Consider the following 22967-nt stretch of genomic DNA (forward strand, 5'->3'; position numbering starts at 1 on the left):
CGAACCGAACCCGATCCGAACCGAACCACGTTGAACCGAACCAAACTAAACCGAACCCATAACCAATGTGCATATTAGCAATATACAATATACTAAAATGCTAAGACTAAAGTTATTGTTAATTTTATTAAGGATTTTTTTTTTAGTTTTCTATTTACTTTAGTTAATTTTTGTTTGATGTTTATAATTTGTTAAAGTTTTTCTTTCAGTTTTACATTATATTTAGTTTATATAGTTTATTTTGTAGAGGTATTATTAACGATGTTTTTTTAATTTTCTATTTATTATAGTTAACTTTGATTTGATTGTGCTCTTATATATGTTTTGTGTTTCTAAAAGTTTTTTTCGGTTTTATATTGAATCTAGTCATTTAGTTTTTTATAATCGTCAACACGATGATTTTATGACCATGCGTTTGTGTTTTAAAACCGAACCGAATTCAAACCGAACTGAGTTCAAACCGAACCGAAACCGATCCAAACCGAACTAACTATGGTTTACTTTGGTTGGATAAATCATTGAACCGAATTAACCAAACCGAACCGAACCGGAACCGAACCGATAAAATAACCGAAGTGCCCACCCCTATTATAATTCCGCGTGAAAAGAAAAAAACTGTATGTATGCGAAAAAAAAAAAAAAAGGAAAACCTTAATATGATTAATGAAGATTAGTGATGTGCGTTGTACATAACTTGTTTACAGTTCTATAGAAATTTGATTATATAAAAAAAGAAAGTCTTTCTCTAATACTATAACTTATTTTGAACGATTATAAAGGACACATGGCGACTTGTTACTGCTGGATATGAAAAAGTACATCTAATATTATTGTTGAACAAAATAAATAAAATAATAGGCTATTATTATTGTCCAAACACTCATGTAACTGCATCATTACAGAATGTGTGACAACTAAGATTTAATATTAATTAGAAAATTTATTTAATCACTACCTAGCAGCCATCCATGAATCCTCTCATTATTATTAGTCTCATCTGTCGCATTTAATTATACGAAATTCTTTGACAGTTTTTTTCTTTTGGATTGGGTGGGGGGTGTTTAATACATCCGTTTTCAGTATAAACATAGTGTTGCTCTCATTTTTTTAACACACATAATATGGTTCTTTATAATACTGCCAAAGAAAAGGTTTTGGTGTTAATATAGCTTTTCTCTCGAATAATCAAAAAAATAAACGTTCAGTTTATACGATAAAGCGTATTTGATGAATTGATCACATGCCTGTTGGGATATAGTCTATCAAGCAAAAGTCAACTATACGAATGATGCACCGGTTGATTAAGACATTTTTTCCTTTTGAAAAACAATCGAGACATTTGCCATTTTCACTTATCATCATACGCCTCCCTATTTGATGAGAGGATTGAGCCGACGGCTAAACAAAGCAACGTACCATACCATGTAGCTGCCTAGCTGGGGCTATCTTTAGCTTTGACGTGCCCATCATTGTTGGATTCCATGTACGTTTGCAACTTGCAAGTCAACCCACCCAATAAGTGTTTACCCACCCAATAAGTGTTTTTTTTTGTTACCAGGAAATTTTGATAGTGGTATTTTTCTTTAAAAATGATTTATAGTTTATTTCAAATCGAACTCTTATTCCATAAGTTTTTTTTTTGTCTAAATGCATACAATTCTTTTTGAAGTGAATTAAATTTCTCTAAGCGACATCTAAGATTAGATGTATTTAGTTTTTTATTTTAAAAACTGCAACTATCAATAGGTAAGTTCTACATCATTCATATATTTGAAGATAGTATAGAGATATTGTATTATAAAACATAGAAAATTTTAAAAATGAAGAAAAAAAAAGAGATTAATGTCAACAAGTCCAAATACAGAGACAGCAATATACCAGAACAAACCGCTCGGTTTAAGATTCTCGGTTCTAATTATCTCTTTCCTTGGGAAAAAAAACAGAGGTTTTGCTCTTGGGAAAGAAAGATGGAGAAGAAGCAGAGAGATCAGGGGTTTCGTCAACGGAAGCTGTTCTTTTCGGAGCTCTAGCTCCAGGCGTCAATGTCCGTATATCTTTCTTCTTCTTACCCTTGTTTTAGATGATGTACATTGGAGATCAGATCTTTTTTTTTTTACAGGCTCCGACATGGAACACTATGAAACTCGCGTTTCTTATGCTGGGTCTCTGTCTCACCTTCATGCTCTCCATAGCTTTCACTAGTAGCCAATCCATGTTGCTTGTTCATGTTGGCTTCCTCATCGTAATCGCATCTTCTCTCTTCGTCAGTGTTGTTAAACCCGGACCGGACCGGCGGTCAGACCGGGTTCAACCGCGAACCGGACACCTATCCGGGTTGGTTTAATGTCAAAACCCAACTAAAGTTGAACCGGTTAAAAACCCATGTTGAACCGCTAAAAACCCGGGAACCGAGTGACCCAACGAACCGACGAAACCCTGGTTCGTATAAAAATCAAAATTTTGTTAATAAAATAATTATTTTTTTCTCCCTTTTTAACATATATACTATTTTGTTTGTCACAGATTGCAACCAAAATAGAGTTTTATAACTAATGTGTATATAACTTTTATAGGTGATGAAGATTTAGAAGGACAAAGTTTGGAGAATAAAATTTAAATGTTTTTTTTTCTATTGACTTTAGATTTGAACTATTAATTTTTTTTTTATTTTTATCACATTTCAATTTGTTTTTTTTTGAAAGTTTTCTAAACATTATGACTATTTTTTGAAAAAAAATATATATAATATTTATAAAATAATAAATTCAGTTTAATCTAATCGACCCCGGTCGAACCAGGTCGAACCACAATGACCCGTGACCCAAAATATTTCCGGTTCGCTCGCCGGTCCGGTTTTAAAAACACTGCTCTTCGTCCTCCTCAACTGGTATGTCTCAGTTTTACGGAAACGTTTATGGTACTCTAGGGTTTCGATGATCTGAACAAGTGACAGGAATTTGTTGTGGATAAGATGGAGTCTTTAGGCATCTTTTAAGGCAGGATTTAAACTTGGCACCTACTGATAAAACCAAATGATCAAGCACCAAGTTACCCTATCTCTAGTTACTCACACGCAGACACAAAGCAACAACAACATTCAGTAGTATAGCGACCAAGAGAATATAGGAGGATTGGATTGGATTAGTGCCAACAAGAATAATCCAGTTTCTCTTGGTAGTAGACAATAGGCTTTTTTGTTTGGTTCCCTCTTCTTGTTTTATTTTCTTTCTTTGGCTTGTGGAAGCAGAAAGAAAACAAGCATCGGTTATGGGGAGATATTGCAAAGATATAAACAAGCATTATGGACTACCCATTGAAGATACCATATCGAAACAATTTATAGAGAAAGTAACAACATCCATAACGACGTCTAACATTCACGACCTATATTCCCTCAAACAACGCTTCTCTGGTAGTCTTTTTCGAGTGCAGACACGGAAGGAGTATGTAGATTAATTACACGCAAGTTGGAGCAATATCATGGTGGACAAATCACTTTGTTTTTTTTTTAATATGACAAATCACTTTGTTGTCTCTTCGGTATATATGTTTACCAACTTCCTATCCACTTAATATATATGGTGGGAAAAAATTGTCGGAAGCATGGTGTGAGCAATAGAATTAATGCTCCACAGATGGCTGAGTTCATTGAAAAGAATGTTAGAAATAGAATCTCAACATTTTGGAGAATGAATTGCAGCAAATATCAATTGGTGCAATGGAGGCTTGGTTTGCATCGAGGAACTAGGGAAAAAGAATGACATTTTTTCTTGTGTTTGATCTTCTAAACAATGACACGATCTATTGTAACAATGTTTTCTATTGAAAAAAAAAATCACAAAGTCGAAAACAATAACATTGAAGAGCATTGAGCGAGAGAAGGCGGAGAACTACAAAGACACCAGACTCTCTATGTGATTTGCGAAAACACCCAAACAGTCTGTTCGGTCGTTAGGAACTCCACGACCACTGCGTCTAAATTTATTACCCATAAATCCTTCAAAGAAGGCTTCTCTAGTACTGTTGCTCCTTGGATCGTAATATAGAATATAAAACGAATCAACAAAACTTCTTGGTGTAAAAATAAACTCACCAGCATCAGTAACACCCTTGAATTGCATATATATACTCCACTCTCTCTTCAAACGTAGACGAGGCAAGCATTGACGCGTCCATTCGTGTCCATGTGCATCTTTCAAAATATATAGTGCACCATCACCACATGGAAAGTCACCAGTAACTAAGGCTACCCTTCCCTCATAAGGTATCATAGTATGCGATGACCATCGAAAAAAATAGTTGGCTGGAAAATGTATAGGACTGAAGCTTTCAGATTTGACATCAAAGCTCATTATTATATATTTATCATCAACCCTAGCTTCATAATACAGAATCCCATTGAAGCACCGCCCATATCCTTCGTAAGTTAAGGAATGCATAGGGCAAAGTTCTTTGGGTATTATTCTCCATGTTTCTTGAGCTCCCAATGTAAGAATCATAGGCGTTACAGAATTAGTTCCATAATATAAGCACACTACTTTGTGTTTACCCTCCAATGGATCGTAACATAAATAAGAACTACGATCACGAAGCGAGATGGGGATGGGGATGTGCTCTCGGGGATGTGGTAAGGTTAAAATCCGACGCAAGCTTGGGTTCCAAATCTGTAATCCATATAATAAAATCAAACCATGGACGCTATCTCGCATATGCCTATCATAAAAAAGGTTTTTCATATGATAACTGTACACCGGAGAATCAGACCCTTCAGGGTTCTGGTTTTGAGGAAACGACAAAACGAAGTGCTTCTTCCCTTGCAGTGTGACGGTGATCAGAAGACGCGGTGGCTGTGATGAGGATCGAGACTCGAAGGAGTTGATAAGACTCGGAAGTGTGATGAGAGAAGACCACAGCTTCGAGACACATTGATATCTCACGATTGATTTGGCAGGAAGTCTTGAGAGTATCTCTAAGGTTAGATCAAGAGGGATATGGTTTGGTCGTGATCTATCATCTCTGGATCTCTCTGGCTGATTCCTCAACATTACTTTCTTCTCTCTTTCCAGAGTTGTATTCCCCCTTTTACTAGAATCAATTATATTTAGGGTTCAGTCGAATGTATATAAACTTCGTATATATATAATAACGTAGACGGCACGATATATAATAATATATTGACAAATATATATTACAAATAATTATTTTTTCGTATTACAAATAATTACTATAGAAAACTTTTCACATTTGTAAATATTTTTTGTAAAATTTTACAAATAACTCTTTTCTTATAGCGACGATATATAAAATTTTGAAAAGAAACAAAGAAGAGAATTACGGTAGCTACGAAGGCACTGCTTTAGAAACACACAAGAGTCTCGGTGTGATTTGGAAAGACACCACTATTGTATATACGGTAGCTAACAAGTCCATAACGACGTCTAAATTCAGTACCCAATATATTCCCTCAAACAAACAAGGCTTCTCTAGTAGTGTTTTCCGAGTGCAACAACACGGTGGGAGTATAGATATCACTCGTCGCTGCACTTCATCGTGGGTCAGATAAGATTAAACAGCGCTAGTTGGAGCAATATCATGGACATTCTGGTGGACAATTCATAGTAAAAATCACTCTGTTTCCTGTTTGGTACGTTCCCAACCTTTCTATGCACTCAATATAGCAACAGAATACTGCTCCACAGAAGGCTATATACATTGAGAAGAATGTTAGAAATAAAATCTCGACATTTTGGAGAATGATGAATTGCAGCAAATATCAAGATGCATCTTGATCAGGATTTGGTTTGCTCAACATTACTTCCTTTTGCTGGTTTCACTTTATTTGTTCTGCTTCTTGGAAGCTTAGTTCATTCCTCCTCCTACGTTGTAAGATCATGATTATTACTGGACACACCGATGTGTTTCAATGCTGATCTAATTCGATTCATTCCTCAAGAAAAAAAGAAGAAGAAGTTGATGGATTTAAAGGTTTCTTTGTTTGTTTGTTTGTGTACAACCAAACTTTTGCTTTCATTTTCTTGAAAAGATTTGCAACACAAGGAAACTACAGGTTTGTTACAACTTTGCCAACTTGAGACAGTTTCTTGCAAGTCACTCACTTACAACCTTCTCTTAACCTCTCACCATTCTCATTCAGCCACTCTTTCTCTCTCAAGTACCGAAGAAACGGTCCAGGATCATCACTGAATCCATAAGCGTTTCTTGTACTTTCTAGACCGTTGCAGAGCTTCTCTCCTCTAGTTTCATTGTAAAGGTGAGGATGAAACAATGAGTTTTCAGAAGTGATCATCGATTGATCATTTGGTGTACCGTACATTGCTAAGAGACTGAACTTGGAAGACCCATGAGCCAAGAAGTTCCTCAGATTGTCTGTCCCCTGAGCTTGATGATAGGAATAGGCTGGTCCAACATTCCTACTCTGTCTGTACCTGCGTAACCACTCAGAAGAAGACATCCCAACAAGTGGCGGGTTTGTGTATGAATTTATGAAACTGGAGCTCTCTGTCTCTGCTTGCGTACTAACTCCATTATGAAACCAAGAAGCGTCTTCAGGAAGTAATGGAGCAGATGGAGTAGGAGGTGAATATAAAGAAGTTGAGAGACTATCAAAGGATGTGACAGGACTTGTCTCATCAATACTGCTTAACCCTTTTGGATTACTTACTCCTCCATTCTCTTCCTTCTTGTCAACCACCCACCCGCTTAGTGATGGAGGTCTTCCTGAGACTGTGCCTTCTTCTAGCTGCGGTTCCGTGTTCTTAAGACCTTGCGTGAAGCTGAAGTTAGTCTCATGTGTGCTATGGTGGTTCACAATGAGTGATGAGGCACGTCTTATGCTTTCATCAGGTAAAGTTTTGTTATCCGAGCTGAGCGGCTTTGTTGCAATGCAAGAAGAATAGATTGGAGCAGATTGACTCCTTACAAGCGGCTTGAGAAGAATGACTTCTTCCTCTTCTGCAGGCACAGATCTTTCACTCTCACTCTCAACACATGTTCTGTTACTTCCCTCTTCATTTGAGTAGGACCAAGTCCCTTGCTTGTCAAGGAATAACCACTTTTGAGTACTCTTCTTTCGTCTACTTGAGAACCTAATAGCGGAATTTAAAATCCGTTGAAGACGAATCTCTTTCCCTCTATCAAAACCCTCTCTCAGATCCATATGACTTGAGAAATCTAGAAGCAGATGTATAGGAGCCAGAGGAGACAAGGACCTCAGTTCATGATCCTCCCAAAGAGCACAACAGTTTTGGCCTTCCACCTTTAACTGGTTCAAGAGATCAACAAGTTTGCCAAAGAAGTATGATATTGCAATCTCACTCTTCTCATCAAACCTGTATTCTCCTTCTTCTGTCTTTTCAAGCAGAAAGGGTGAGTAGTCTAGAAACACAAGTAGAGCAGGTAAGAGAGGGCAGGAATCCAAGGGACTTGACTTCAAACATCTCTCAACAACTCTCCCCATGACGATGAACGCCATCGTCAAGGCTAAGTTTGTTAGCTTTACTTCCTCTTTAGCCTTGTCTGATTCGTTAAACTCGGATGAACCGTGGAAGATGAAGATGAAAACCGCAACAAGTTGGAGGATTCTATAAGGTCCCTTTCTCGTTGAGTCCATGACTTGATATGACTCCAACATGGCTTCTAGGTTCCTATCATCTGCTGCAAACGCTGCATCCATTTCTCTCATAGTTGATGCAAACGTGCAATCGAAGTCATCAAAACTGGAACAAACCAGAAAGGTTTAAGACAAGAACAGCTTGTAAAAAAGAGAAAATGTTGTCCAAGCTGACCTGGATTTAAGGTAAAAGAAGCTAATAGTTCGAACCACCAGTGACCATAAGTCAGTTCCAGTCATTGAGTCCTTCAGAGTAACATTCCTCTCTGATGGGTTTAAGAAGTTAAACTCTGCATCGGTAGAGAGAGACTGCAACTGAGAAGACCTGTTCTGCAGTAGTTAAAAAGCAAAGTATGATGTTAAGGCAAAACATAATCATAAACTAGAGGTAATAGAGGAGTATGAGTGAATCAATTCACCTTCTCAAACAACAGAAGAAGATTGTTGGAAGCACCAGGGAAAGGTTCTTTTACAGCTAAGCTTCTCACACAATGGTACAGAGCCAAGAACTCATCACCAACATAAGTAGCCAACACAGCTAGCTACACAAAACCAAAAAAAAAAACACTTCAAATGCAAATGCAAATAATAATAAATAAATAAATAAAGACTAATTAAGTTTACCTGGTTATGAGGATTGCCACTACCAGGCCAAGATTTTGCAGCTTCACGATAGTATGTAGCTGCAGTTGACCAATTAGGATGCTCATGTGTTTTCAGATACTGTTCTTTGTACCTTTCAAGATCTCCAAGACAGATATAGAAACGATGGGATAAGAATCCAGATTTCTCAACTTTGGAGATCAGATTCTTATAAGAGTCAACCGCTCTTAAGAGAAACATCTTGAATGCTTTCGTATGAGTGCCTCGCTTGGCAGGATCATCTGTCTTGACGCCTTTACGGAACTCGTCTATGTGTTTATAGTGAAGTTTCCAGAGACAGAACTCAACTTCTTGAAGCACTTCTTGTTTGAGATTGCTTTTAAAGATTTGCTCGTAGGTGGAACTTGATTTAGCGTATAGTTCTGAAACATCTGGATGTAATATGCCTTTTGAGTGGATTAATGTCCATAGCTGTTTCTCTATGTTGTTCACCTAGAGAGAGAAAAAAAAACATCATTAGTTGTGTTGTTTAACAGTAAGATTCTTCAAGTAAACAAGGTGGTTTTAGTTACCTCTACAAGAACATTAGGATTCTGTTTCTGATGAGCTGAATTTGCATTACTCTTGGGTGATTTTCTAGTAGAAGCTTCCATCTTCTCTGGAATCAGACAAATATTTGAAAACTAACAAAGATCAAGAACTTCTCATGAGTGTTTGGTCTACAAGAGTTGAAACTGGTTATAAAGCTCAAAGTCACGACTCACAAGCTTTGAGTGAGTTTAATGAAACCCAGATGATAAAAATCTCTAAAGTAGTTAGAGAATTACAGAGACAGAAGCATCAAAGAGAAAGAAGAACACACATCAGATCAGCTTAAGAGAGGTCACAGAAGCAGAGCAGAGAGGGGAAGAAACTTGGAGGAGAGAGTGAATCTTTAGATGGAAAACGAAGAGACAAATAAGAAGAGGACTTTACCAGAAGAAGCCAAGAGAAGTGTATCACATGGAGGAAAGAGAAAGAGAGAGACGACTTTGGGAGATGGATTGGTCAGTTGTGAAACAGACAAATCAGAAAGGTGGCTGATGATGATGATGATGATGAAGTGGATACATATCTAATCCATTATTCCACTGTTCTTCTAAGTGCCCCTAACAGTTTGATTTGTTTCTCTCTTTTTTTTTCTCCATTGTAAAATATTTTTTCTTCAGTGATTAACTTGCTAATAAATTAACTAATTTAACAGAAAGTCCGGAGGAAAGTTACCCGCTTTTATATATTCCTTGACGTTGAAGAAACATTTTCCTATATTTTAGTTATGCTGACTTTAGCTAATATCAGACTTTGCAGTATGTTTTTGAAGACTGCTGGTTAATTTTTATTTTTATTTTATTTTTGTAACTTGGAGCATCTGCATTAAAGGGTCACTTGGGGGTTCACATGTTTTTCCAAAAAAAAAAAAAAACTATTGTCTTATCCTATTTTTGTTAAATTAATTAAGTTTTATCCATGACCATTGGTTTCCAACTTTCAAAAATGATAATTACGCGAGTCTGAAATCCAATTTTACTTTTCTTTTCCAGTTTGAATCAAAGTTGAAACTGTGGACTTTAGATTGTATAATACTAGCTTCAACACTATGATGACACAAATACAGATGATATCGCTATTAAAACAAGGTCTTCGCTACATTATAAATACTCAAAGAAAAATAATACTATCTTTGTTTTAAATTATTTTAAATTAAATGTCCTTAGATTTTCACACAAAAAATAGAAAATAGTTAAAATATTTGATTTTAATTTTATATTACTATTGAAATTTTATAGTATTTACTGTTTTTAATTTAGTTAAGGGTAAAATAAATTAATCAATAAAAATTATATTGAACTTATAAAGCGTTATGCATTTCACGGAAGTTTTATTTTGTAACGACATTTAAATCTAAACGGATGGAAAGTATACTGTAGACCCTAAACCCTAAATTGAGTGCATAGTTTGTCTTTGTTTAAAATTTCAGTGGGTCCCATTTATAACAAACGAGACACGTCATTTTTGAGGTGATGTTTACTGTAGTGACAAATATTGTGATTTGTTCAATTTTTAACTAAACTTGTCTAATATAAAATTAAGATTTAGGTGAAGATTTCGTTGAAAAAACATTTTCTCTCATCTTTTAATATCTAATAGTTTAGACTATCATACATGACTGTAACAAAAAAAAAAAAATTGGTCGTGGAAATCTGACCAGCAGATACATGCAATTTCCACAATTCATAATCTACAGTATGGAACAATACCCATCAGGGAAATACACCAGCACAACTTCTCTTTATAATTTTTAATCAAAATAATTAAAGAGAGGAAATATCTTTGGTGATTGATGTGATATTTGACAATCGATACATTTGCGTTTATTTTTGTTGACTTCTACTAATAATGGACTCTTATTAACTACTAATAATTTGATCATACCTCATATTTCTCTAATTATTCCTAACTATGCGGTAACATTAATGCTGTTACGATTTACGGACATTCACGATTTACATATATTTAATGGTATAACACATTAAATAAAGGGATCCCCTAAATAAATACTTTTTTCTAAGTATGTTGACTACCATAACATTCAACTTATGTTCCCATAAGATTCATATACATTTAATAGTATAATAACACATCAAATAAACATCGATTCATATCATTTAATAGACTAATAGTATTATACATCGCATGTGGTTTAATATCAGACCTATATATTAATGATTAAACAATATGAAATTCATCCTTCAATGTTTCATATAGGCCTTATTGTTTTTAATTATTATTTTTTTGACAATGGAGATTACCGCCACCTCAAAAAAAAAAATACAAGATGTAAATATGAAAATGCTTTAGTTAGTATAACTTATATATAGTACAGAACGAAATATTAAAATGATTCTTAAACTTTGATAGTACTCTTATTCAAGTTTTCACTCAGTGATATTTATATTCTGAAAAGCTCTAATACAAATTATTGCACATTTTTATTAGATTTAACAATTTTTTTGTCTTACTTTCTATATTTGTAATAAAATGTTACTCATTAATAATATACCATATTAGACCAGTTTCACTCTTTTAATATATTTTATTTGAAATGTAAATACACATTTCTTTTTAATATTTACTTTTAGTAATAAAAGTCAGAATTAATAACTAACTGTAGTTACAAATGATTTTTAATTCATTTTTTATTTGAAGATATATAAACTAATAAATCATTTCATAAGTTAATACATATATTTATATTTAATATTTTATTTTTTTTTTAATTATTTATCAATTATACGGCGGGTTGAATGACAATAGTTAATTTGTATAATAATGCTGACAAAAAATATAATATAAAATAAATTTTACCAATATAAATGATTACAATAAATTTGCGACTTTAATAAAACTTTTAAATAACGAGTTTAACTAAATTACATATAGAGTCATCAATTTATCGATTTAACCGCGGGTCTGGACCGAGTTACAGAATACTGAATATAACATTTCATGCGTGACATTTAAAGTATATACACAATCAAAAATAAAAATTTATATTCGGAAATAATCCCGCCCTTTTAAGGGCGGGTGAAAATCTAGTCTATTCTATTAATTCTGCAGTATGATCAATTGATGTAAGGTTATGTCCAACTATTTATTTGTTTTAGTTAAGGAAATAATTTTGAATAGATTAATAATATTGAATTTTGTAACTTCCCCTTAGTGCCAATATTCTCGCAACCACTTTCATATCATACACATATAGTACTCGACAATTATAAAATGTATTGAGCATCTGATAATAAATATCTACACATGGTCAACTAATATGTACATAAAAATTCGATTATTTAAAATAATTATTTTATCAACATATAATAGCTTGCCTGTTCAGTGCAAATGTAAGAATTTTCTGTGCTCAAAATATTTTAAAATTAAATTTTAAATCTTAAAAATATAAATATATAATAAGTTAGTAATAAAAAAGTAAATTAGTATTCCTATTTAATATTATTACTAGATTATGACCCGCCTTTTCAAAAGGTGGATATGCTTTTTGTTTAATTTTTTTCTGAAAATTTTAATTTTATGTTTCAGATTTTTTATAATCATATTATAATTTTATTTTTTTATAGATATAGGTGTGGTCCAAATATTTTAATAGAATAGATTAGAACCTCTTATTAATAATTTAAGGGAAATAGTATACCAAGAAAATCACAAATATGACTAAAATCACAAATATGACTAAAAACAAAAATATAAAAAATTAAATTTCTAAAAAAAATGTAAAACAAAAAATATACATGCCTTTAGGAACGGGTCAGAATCTAAATCAATTCTATTAAAACACAAGTATTACCGATTGATATATGTTGTGTCCACCATTTTTATATGTATATTTTTGTATTATGATAATTGCTAAAATCAAAACCATTAATCACGTAACTGCATCGATATATTTTTTTAATTAATCAAGTATTAAACAGAAATTAAATAAAGATGCAAATAAATACAGAAAAAGTTCTTACGATCCTAATTTTATGAAATGTAAAATATTAAATCCCTAGATTTTCTCACTACCATGTTCAAAACTGAATTATCATCTCCTACTGTCAAACCGTTTCATTTCTATATAATTTTCAATCAACAAATTTTTTTTTGTTTTTGTTTTTCCTGTTTCTATTGTTTCATCTTCTTCTTAAATTTACTCTTTGGGTTTGGAGTGTAGCAAAAGAAATCGAGTGCATGTTTATTCATTTCATCCAGATTAAATGTTTTATTCTTCTCAACTTGATAATCTTTTTCTCTCATAGTTAAAATGTTTAAAATATATTATAAATATGTTTTTATATTTTTATAATAATTAAAATAAATATTTTTTAGAAAAAAAATTATAATTCGCTGATAACCGAAAAATTAAATAGGGCTTGTGCTGGTACAAATTATATGTTTGCGGGTTATGCGGATCATATTTTTTGACCAAAACAAAATTGAAACTCGCGGGTTGGCGGGTTCGACCGGCAACCCAACCTTAACCTAGCGTATATTGGATCAATTTTCATAATTGCTATTATTTAATAAAATATATTTTGATTAAGATTTACACATATATAATTACAAAAACAAATACAAATATAATCATAAAAAATACAAATATGAGAATTTAATTAAAACAAAAATATACCCGCCCTTTAAAGGGCGGGTTAGAATCTAGTTTCTTACTTATAGTTAGAGTTATTAACATAAATGGTCAGTTTACAACTTTACATTATTCAAAAGCACCTCATGATGGTGTCTACGTACAAACTGCAAAGTAAGTCGTCGAAACTATCAAGAGACATTTGAAAATGTTCCATTTCCTTGTATTTTTTATTTTTTATTTTACTTATTATTTTTTAACTTTTCCATTTCTTTGTATTATCTGTCACATTATAGGCTCTGAATGCAACGCATACGCAAAAAATACATATCAAACAGGATAAATACATATTAATAATCTGCATAAAAATCAATTATCCAGCCATTTTTTCTTCTTCATTGTAGATCAAATAATATAGCACTAGCATTAATCTGCATGGAGTTTATTTATTATTTTAATATATTTTTCTGCATATTTTAAGGTGAATGGCAAAAATATACAATTCAATATACATCTTATAAGAATTGCATTTGTTCTATATTCCATTCAAAAACCCTATGGCTGGGACTGGTTGTCATAGCCGGAAATTTCGAATGAGAAAATAATCCACTTTTGTTTCGTTGATGTTATGCCAATCAAGTGGAAATCGCTTAACTATTTTATTTATTTTTTTTGCTCTAGTTATTATTCAACACAATATAATAGTGTTGAACGTTAAATTCAGTATATATGTAAAGATATTAAGAATTCAAGTGATCCGCCGGTTTAAAAGATTTTATTTATGTGATTAAGATCAAAAATTACGTAGTGTGGTCCTTAGAATAAGATTAGATTGTCGGGAAAACGATCTAAATCACAATAGAACCTTATAAAAGCTTAACAAAAACTATAAATTGTGGTTAGTCTAAAAATCTGGAGCAGCATATGTTTTGTTTTCGCTTTGCCAATCTCACTTATTATTTATACTGATATTAAATTGACAAAATTAGTCCCAAATCATTATGAGTTTTTTTTTTACAAGAATTAGTTGGAACTAGTTCTATTATTTCATAATACCAGCATTACTCTTAAAAATTGGTAAGCTAATGGCAATGATACAAAATGGCAGATTAATGGTAGAGCTTCAAACATGATTAAATGGCAACGATAAAGATATAGGTTTTTTCAGCTATTAAAATATTGTTAGTATTGAAAAAATTCTAGTTGAGAGATTTTACTACAGATGCTGTTAGATCCTATATTTGATCCGTACATTTTCTGGAACTAGGATTCAATTGATCCACACGTTATCCTGCGCACTATTAAGCTTTTTGAAAATGGTTACAATACTGATGATAAACGTTTAGATGCTAATTTGAGCATTTGATTAATATAACAAAACAAAGCTAGCTAGCCGAACAAAGAGGAGAGCCAAATATAACTTAGCAAATGTAGACCTAACCACAGAGCGGAAAAAATGGACAAAATAAGACCTGAAAAAGAGGTTAAAACCCTCAAAGTAACAGAATTAACCACCACAAAATAACCCTTCTTTATCCTCAACAAAACCAACCTTTCAGTTTGTTCTTCTGCACAATCTCTCATACTTCTATTTCTCCCTCTCCTTTCACAAGGAAGGGCGTAGAAGATACCAAAAAACTCAAGCACAAGAGTAATAATATAACTCATCTATACAAAGAAAAAAATACAAAATGGGTGGTGTCAAATTGTTATTCATCTTTGGCCTCTTGGTTTTAGCTATGGTAGCTAAATCTGTAAATGCAACCTATCCATTAACTAAATCTTGCATCAACGGGCAAGGTTGCATCGGAGACGACGATGAACTCGAGTCTCTAATGGATTCAGAGACAAACCGTCGTCAGCTTGCTAGAGGACGTCGTTACATTGGATACGATGCTCTCAAAAAGAACAATGTGCCTTGCAATAGACGTGGCCGATCTTACTATGATTGCAAGAAGAGGAGAAGGAACAATCCTTACAGGCGTGGATGCAGTGCGATCACGCATTGCTATAGGTACGCGAAATAAGAAACAGAATGATAGAGAGGAGGATTTGATTCAACACGGTTCGATCTTCATTCATTCCTCATTCTTGATCGCTAATAATTTTCTTTCTTAACGTACCATATGTTATACGTTTGATTCATTTTATATTTACTTTTGTTCTTTTTTGTTTCTTTATTTCATCATGATGCATATAAGCTTTTGATTCATTTATATATCGCCTTTTTTCCTTTGTTGTTGTTGTCCTTGTGTTTCGTTTCGTTCATATATTTAAGTTCCGTTTGTCTATTATATACATCATATGATGTTCTTAGTACAATTAAGCATTTGTTTTTAAATGAGGGCCCAAGTTGGAACCTCTTTTCTTCTTTTATCTCTCCTTTTGTGATTTATCTGGAAACAAACGCAGCAATTGTTTGGTTATTTAATTCAGTTTTGTTAGTTTAGGGATCCAACTCGATAAGACTAGTGAATGAAAAAAAAAACTTATTTCTTATGTTAGCAACTTAGAAACAAAATGTTCTAGATAAGCTTGGGTTGATGAGAAATACGATGGCTTCATGGTTAAATTTCTAAACTGAGAATACGATTGTTGAAACGTTGAAATCATGAATGACAACTCATACATTCTTGCGAGTCAATTGTTTCTATGAATTATGATCACATATCAAAACAGGTGGTTTTATCGCAATGACGTGACAAGAATGAAAAAATGCAATGGTTAGGAAAAATAGTTTGGTGGTTCAGTTGGGATCTCAAGTCAAAGTTGTTTTTCGATAGAAAGCCTATCAAAGCCCAAACCTAACTCCACCTTCATGTTTAGGAGAAGTGTTTACGGTTAAAACATGATTAAAATGAGGGTAAAATACTTCAGTTATTGTTTATTTGCAAGTAAACTTGAGTTGAAAATAGTTTACATCCACACGCAACGGCAACACTTACAAAATTAAACATCTCCAAAAGCTGACTAGCTGGCGTTATTACATAGGAGTTGGGTTTACGTCAAAGTTTTTGTTAGCGGATTGTTTAGGTGTATAAAATATATAAAAAAATATTAGTTACATACGAACGTATAGAGCCCCTAGAAAACGTCTAATGCTAGGCCCATAACGTGTTCTGAGGACTCCTCTGGTTGCCGTATATACCATACTCAAACGTCTAAAAGACTAAAACATATGTTGATAAAAAAATGGCTAAAACATATATGAGAAATTTTGTTTGGTTGTCTGAGGAAATGTATAGTATCATGGTCAGTTGGTCACAAGACGTCAAGACCCACCAGCACTTCTACATTCAGCACCGTATGGTCTTTTTCCAAAGTCATTTAATTGAAAAATAAAGGAACCAAAGAAGACTTTGAATTGAGATGAGAACCTAACTTTGAAACATTATTGATATGCACACTTTTGTCACTAGTACATATTTATAATATATTCGCATTTTAAGTATAAGTGTCATTTGTAATCAAATCCTGATCGATAATGTAATATTTAAGGAATTGAGGTACACCATCATCTTGACCAAAAAAAAGGTACAACATCATCACAAAAGAACGGATTGAATTGTAATGCCTAGGTAAGCTTAGTTAGTTTGTGTCTTGATTCAAACTGTTCTTGGTACGAAGTGCTATAGCCTATTATTTACATCAGAATTTTCAAAGGTGATTTCGGATATGTAAAGATTCTGTATCTACCATCCTAAACTTTCATGGTACTCTAAAATATTTATATATATATATATACTGTATAAAGAAACAAAAAATGTAAATGGGTAAACCACAATCGCGCTCTGAGTGGCACCACTAATAGTGGAAGTGGGCCCGAACATCAACTCTCTTCACATGAGAATTTTCAACCTTTTAAAGAGAGAAAGAAAGAGGTAGATCCGGTCCACCTTATGTGAGATTGAGTCAAGCTTAATTTAACTTGATCTAAAGACCATTTCAATATAAAATATTAATTGCTTCGGTAGACCACGTCTTATATAAGCAAGCAATTAAAACCGAAATTTAAAAGTTTCAACATTCCTAATTATTTTTCCACTCTTTTTCTTCTAAACCTAAACATTTGACCAAGATGGGGCCATACCCTTTTGTATATGCCCATTACCTCCCAATCTATGCCTTTGTCCACTTTCAGGCTTTCAGCTATACTTGAAAATGAGATTTAACCATATTTTTTGACCCAGCATATCATATCCAAACAGTGACCAAATTATATTGTACTCTAATGTATCAAACTGTAACCAAACGGGGTAGACCTATAACACAAAAATTACCGTACAAGATGGTTTGAAAAACTATTGGTAAATGGTTTATATCTCAAAACCCTATCAAATCCTGAAAATGAAATCAAAGAACAAAAACAAAGGAAATAAAATAAAATAATTATCAAGATACCTTGCCCATGTAATACTCTCTTCATCACGTCTACCGAAAAAGTTTGGATGAAGTAACTGGTTGTGTGTATTTATTTTAGAAAACAACATATATATACAGTTGAATAATACATTTTTTCCATTGCAGTAAAAAGTTCACTATTTACGGTAAATTTTTAAAAATAAGAACAAATTGCAAAGCAACATTTTTCCACTAGTCTATTTTTATATTCTACTCATTCAAATTTTCTTAATCATGATTCCCAGTAACTGTAAATATGGAGAATAAACTCATCAAAAACGAAGTACACAATTTAAAAAAATGAGCATTCAAATCAATAAAACCATAGAGATATATTAATACAATTGAAGGCGATAATAATCCTGAGCGTTACACTTTCCCTCGTATATAATAAGATCACAAAAAAAAATTAGGTTTTTTTTTTTCATGAAGCTGTAGAAGAAGAATCTGAGAGTCGAGGAGAAGTCACCGGAAACAGAGGAAGAAGACGAGGCTCAGAATCCATCGGAGTTGTCGCCGAAGACGGAGACGGATGCAAATAAAAGCCTCTCTCTTTCATCGCCTTCTCTTCCACATCGTTGGGTGGGCTCTGATCCGACGACCCGGATCGAACAAACGGGTCGGGTACGAGAGGAGTGACGGGGCTGAGCACGAGAGACGGGAAGTCGAGGATGCTCGGAGAGAGGATCTCGGGTTTCCGGGGCGAGAAAGCGGAGTTAACCGGGTTGAAAACCGGGTTTAACGGGTTGATTTTGAGGTTCTTCATCGAGTTACGACGCTCGTAGAGACGGAACCCTGAAGAAGAAGGAGAAGAGGACTGTTTCTTGTTGGGGACGGCTTTGATTGGTGGGATTGAGAATTGGGAAGGAGAGGGTCTCGGGTCGGGTTTAAGAGAGGATCCGTGGTGTTTGGGTCTGTCTGATGATCCGGTTAGCATCTGGACGACTTGTTTGAAGGAGGAAGTGTCGGCTTGGACGAAAGTTGTCGGGTACGGGTTTCCGGATTCGGATCTTGGGGTTAGGTTTCGGGTTGGAGTTGTGGGTGGCTTGTTGCTTTCGGTGCTGCTGCTACTGCTGGTGTTGTGGTGGCGTCGGGGAGATGGGATCGGATTCGTTGGAGCATCTCTGTGTCTCGGCGAATTCTCCATTGTGAGAGAGAGAGAGAGAGAGATTGTGTGTACTATTTGCTTTAACAAGTTTTTGTGTTTGGTTCGGTAAGAAAAAATTGTATTGGTCTCTTTAGTGAATTTTAGTCTCTTTCTTTTTTAGTTTATTCACGCGCTTACACTAGAAAGTTATATAACGCGCCGTCGTCAGATGGAAAATCATTAATATGGACAACATCCGTTCTATTTATTTCAACTTTTATGGACAAAATTCCGGATCGGATTGCTGAAAACTCTACATACCCTACGCTGATCTCCTGATTAAGGGTACAGATCAAAATCTGCTAATCTAAAACCAAGATTGATATATATTTTAGTAGATTATACTGGTGGGAAAAGTAAAATAGAATTTGGTTGGATTCACTATTCTAGAGTGATTTTTCACTTCTTTTAGTGAAATGTTTTTGGCTGAAAAGAACACAAATTATTTGATAGAGGCAGGACTTGTGCTGAACCTCTTTCTTGTTTTGTTGTTGCTAGAGCTTTTTTTCCACGCTTGTGATAAACACGTCGTTTCCTATGTCTCTAGTCTCGCAATAAATGATAAGGTATCGACTAAAAGTCATACCAACGATATTTAGTTTCACAAAGAACAATTATTAATTTCCTTGGAAAATGTTGAACTCAATTGATATTTAGATGACTGGGACGTAATGTAACATTTGGGTCAATATAATAAATACTCGAAATGATCTTAAGATAGAAATAGTCGCAAGCGAAAGAAATCTTTACTTAAATAATCTAATCATTTGGGTCAATACAACAGTTGACTAAGTAAAATACAAATGTATGTATAAACAATCCAAAGGCTTTGTTATATATGGAGAGACATTGGAGTCTTATTCATTAGTCCATAACTAATTTGGACCATGTATTATCTACTTATTTTTATTGTGAGATGAACTTTAGGTTATTCGAGATTGTAAAAACTAGTAAAACATAAGCTTTTTAACCTCATCACTAAAAGTTTCATCCCTCGTTTGTAGAGTTCGATCACCAAACTGGTGATATCTACGTTTCGGCAAGAACTCTCCATGTACAAGATGTTTCTAGAGCTGCTAAATGTAGTGGATTATGTTCGTAAACTCATTTTCGACCTCGGCGACCTGTTTATTGTGGTTTAACGTTTCCTAATTGTCTTACATTTCATCAAACATAATTAATTACTATAGACACTAAAACAAAGAATCATTTGCTTTTGACTTTTCGAAGATGTTAGAAAATATATTGAAAATAGAGTAAAGGTATATGCAGATTGCTAAAAGCATCAAAGCCAACTGGAGGGAATATTTAGAGAAAATATGTCATTCTATGAAGTCTTGAGCTGATTGGAGTTTATCATATATTATCCGCACAAAAATTGATAAAGTCCATGTGTCCAAACATTATCGATCGACGAAATTCTAATGAATAAATTATCTCCAACTCGTGCTCGAAACGGATATATCATTGCCGAGAAATGATACGAAAAAACTGGTAACGAACTCGTGCCCACTTTACAAAGACAACTCACTAAACTCCAAATGTGGACCAAAACTTGTGTTTTTTTTTTGCTAAGATGACCAAAACTTGTGTTCATATATAACATACATGGAACCATGACTTGCAGGCTTGTAGCCAAAATGCTAAAGAACAAAGTCATCACTATGACATAATTAACTATTGAGCTGGAGATAAAAAAATTAACCATGTTTTTGGTTTTGTCGGTTTAAATATATACATGCATGTACATCACGTCTCGACTTGTTGTATCCATTTCCATTAGTGTCGTTTCTGCGAATTTTCTCGTATTCATGAATCTCCCATTTGACATTAGCTAAATGACATTTTCCTTTTGGACAATTCAAGTCATCCACATGTACCTTCGTCCCATATCTACCATGATTATAGATATAAACATATATATCTAATATACATAGACATGTATCCAGAAGAACAGTCACAACTCGTAACATAACTCATACATGATACATGGATAACCAAAGTTATAACAACACAAAACCACACCCATCCCTCTGTTTGTATACCCAATGAAAGCCACCCAAAAAAGAAATGTGAAACTACAAAAATATATGAAAGTTAAAAAATAATTGAGTTCTCGGACCCCATGAGAAACTCAAATATACCCCCAAACCCCAATAAGAAAAAAAAACATCAGCCCATGTGATGGACCTTAGAACTACATATGGAAAAGATGATGAAATTCAGGACCAGAGTACATACATACACTAATAATTTACCTTAAGTAAACTTAGCAGTCGAACAGAGTAAACCTTGAATCAATCCTGAGCCTCTTTTGTTTTCTTGAACAAGATGATGGAGATGGTGAGATGAAGAGGATCCGAGGGAGCTTTATAGTGGCTAAGATCAACACTGCCCCTGATTTTATCTCTCTGATCCAAGCTTCTTCTCTCATCTCAAAACAGAAAGAGAAAAAAAAAAGTGATGAAGATGAAACCCTAATTAGTTATAGATCCTATATAACCAATAGGTTCTGGTTTATATCAAGGAGGTAAGGGAGGATCCAATGTCATTGTTTGTCTGATCAAGACACGCTCCATTGACAGCACTTGCATTATTCCATATGCTGTTGTAGTTTGAAGGATCTAGAGATGATGATGACATGAACCCATTAATGTTCCCAGAGATCTGATCAAGCTTCCTTTCTTTGTTCATATCGTCGTTGTTACCTCCAACGTGTTGAAGCGATGCTAGGGTTTGTAGATGGGACTGTCCCATCATCTCACCACCGTTGTTAATGGGCTTGTGTGGAGACTGGAGAAGAGTAGAGGAAGATGAAGATACGAATGACCCGAATAGACCCGAGAGAAGAAATGGTTTGTTTGTTGTAGAGTTGTTGATGAAGCTACCATTAATTGTGTGGTCATGACTCATATGATGTGGAAACCCTAATCCAAGGGCGCCAAGACCACTAAAACCAGATGAGAGAAACTCACTCTCTAAACCACTTGTAGAAGTCTTTGAAGAATCCCTGAGACGGCTAGGAATCATTGGAAGGTTATTACAAGAACTCACATGATCTGATAAACCATAGAACAAAGGATGATGATTCATGGATGAGAATTGGGAGATCTGATGATGAGGGTTATTAGGGGATGAAGAAGTCGTCGCCGAGGCCGTGGAGGTAGCGGTTGAGGTTGCTGGTCGCTTCACACGTTTGTTCTTCCGGTAGCTACCGCCTACGGGGACGTTCCGGAGGGTCCCACCTCGTGTCCAATACCTCTTGCAAGCCTTGCAAAAGTACCGCGGCTGAGAGAGGCTGTAGTTGTTGTAGTAACAGAACTTTGTGTTTGATGAATCGCAACGAGGGCATTTAAGTTGCGGTGGATGCGGCTGCTGCTGCTGTTGTTGTTGTTGTTGTTGTTGTTGCTGCTGCTGATGAGAGGGAGCCACGATCATGTTCTTGCTCTGCATACTAGCCTTAGAAGAGAGGGAGAGAAGGGAAGTTTAGATAATGTGGTTTAACTAAAGGCAAGAGAGAGGACAAAGGGATATTATTCTGATCCAAAAGCTAAGAAACAAAATATAAATGAGTCACATTATTTAGAGAGATAAAATGCAATTTCAAAAGGGAAGATAGAGAAACCAGTGGATTGGTATTGGGAGAGCTGATGATAGGCATCTTGTTCTTCTGGTCACAGTTGCGAAACATATCTTTCTTGATTAAGCTCTTTTGATTTTGTTTTCTTTATTTGTTTCTCGACTTCTTCACTTTAAAAAGAGAATCGTTCTGAAGCCAGCAGTGTACAGACAAAGAGCTGCTAGCTGGTTACTGAAGCTATTATTACTGTTTTAACTTTCATAGATTGAAGCACAAAAATTCTTGACAGATGTTTTAAAGCTCCTTTAATATTATTTGTAATATTGTGATTTGTGCCTCACTGTTTATTAACTTTAACTATATATATAAATATCACTAGGGTTTTCTCTAGTTGTACTTAACATACATATGTGTTTTTGTTTAGATT

The 22967-nt window shown here is 34.2% G+C and overlaps 4 protein-coding genes across 7 annotated transcripts; 1 reads left to right on the forward strand and 3 right to left on the reverse strand.

Moving 5' to 3' along the window:
* Positions 1-5958: 5958 nt before the first annotated feature.
* On the reverse strand, positions 5959-9350 carry LOC108822737 (nonsense-mediated mRNA decay factor SMG7-like). Of its 4 annotated transcripts, none has more exons than XM_018595893.2 (6): positions 9209-9350; positions 8806-8916; positions 8255-8725; positions 8050-8172; positions 7806-7960; positions 5959-7736 (listed from the first exon to the last, which is right to left on the reverse strand). In XM_018595893.2, exons 2-6 carry the CDS (start codon positions 8884-8886, stop codon positions 6113-6115), a joined length of 2454 nt encoding a protein of 817 aa, XP_018451395.2. In that variant the 5' UTR covers positions 8887-8916; positions 9209-9350; the 3' UTR covers positions 5959-6112. The 4 variants fall into 4 exon arrangements, with proteins under 4 accessions (XP_018451395.2, XP_056849165.1, XP_056849164.1 ...); XM_056993185.1 differs by having other exon boundaries at positions 8806-8891; positions 9209-9339; XM_056993184.1 differs by lacking the exon at positions 9209-9350 and adding an exon at positions 8998-9195 and having other exon boundaries at positions 8806-8891.
* Positions 9351-14931: 5581 nt separating this feature from the next.
* Positions 14932-15706, forward strand: LOC108821258 (protein RALF-like 4). The gene has a single exon (XM_018594304.2). It carries the CDS (start codon positions 15104-15106, stop codon positions 15437-15439), a length of 336 nt encoding a protein of 111 aa, XP_018449806.1. The 5' UTR covers positions 14932-15103; the 3' UTR covers positions 15440-15706.
* A 2420-nt stretch (positions 15707-18126) lies between these two features.
* On the reverse strand, positions 18127-19037 carry LOC108819161 (VQ motif-containing protein 4). The gene has a single exon (XM_018592152.2). It carries the CDS (start codon positions 18958-18960, stop codon positions 18238-18240), a length of 723 nt encoding a protein of 240 aa, XP_018447654.1. The 5' UTR covers positions 18961-19037; the 3' UTR covers positions 18127-18237.
* Positions 19038-20902: 1865 nt separating this feature from the next.
* On the reverse strand, positions 20903-22733 carry LOC108819363 (dof zinc finger protein DOF1.4). Its single transcript, XM_018592380.2, has 2 exons — positions 22586-22733; positions 20903-22419 (listed from the first exon to the last, which is right to left on the reverse strand). Exons 1-2 carry the CDS (start codon positions 22649-22651, stop codon positions 21478-21480), a joined length of 1008 nt encoding a protein of 335 aa, XP_018447882.2. The 5' UTR covers positions 22652-22733; the 3' UTR covers positions 20903-21477.
* Between the last annotated feature and the right edge of the window lie 234 nt (positions 22734-22967).

The sequence above is a fragment of the Raphanus sativus genome, chromosome 8 (genome assembly GCF_000801105.2).
Source record: "Raphanus sativus cultivar WK10039 chromosome 8, ASM80110v3, whole genome shotgun sequence".
NCBI lineage: Eukaryota > Viridiplantae > Streptophyta > Magnoliopsida > Brassicales > Brassicaceae > Raphanus > Raphanus sativus.

Excerpts from the sequence above, each read along its gene's own strand:
- LOC108821258 (XM_018594304.2), top strand. The coding sequence starts at position 15,104 with ATGGGTGGTGTCAAATTGTTATTCATCTTTGGCCTCTTGGTTTTAGCT.
- LOC108819161 (XM_018592152.2), bottom strand. The coding sequence starts at position 18,960 with ATGGAGAATTCGCCGAGACACAGAGATGCTCCAACGAATCCGATCCCA.
- LOC108822737 (XM_018595893.2), bottom strand. The coding sequence starts at position 8,886 with ATGGAAGCTTCTACTAGAAAATCACCCAAGAGTAATGCAAATTCAGCT. Across the intron at positions 7,961-8,049 it reads TTCTTCTGTTGTTTGAGAAG|AACAGGTCTTCTCAGTTGCA; the intron begins GTGAATTGATTC and ends TAACTACTGCAG. Across the intron at positions 7,737-7,805 it reads TTCTTTTACCTTAAATCCAG|TTTTGATGACTTCGATTGCA; the intron begins GTCAGCTTGGAC and ends GGTTTGTTCCAG.
- LOC108819363 (XM_018592380.2), bottom strand. The coding sequence starts at position 22,651 with ATGTTTCGCAACTGTGACCAGAAGAACAAGATGCCTATCATCAGCTCT. Across the intron at positions 22,420-22,585 it reads CTCCCAATACCAATCCACTG|GCTAGTATGCAGAGCAAGAA; the intron begins GTTTCTCTATCT and ends CTCTCTTCTAAG.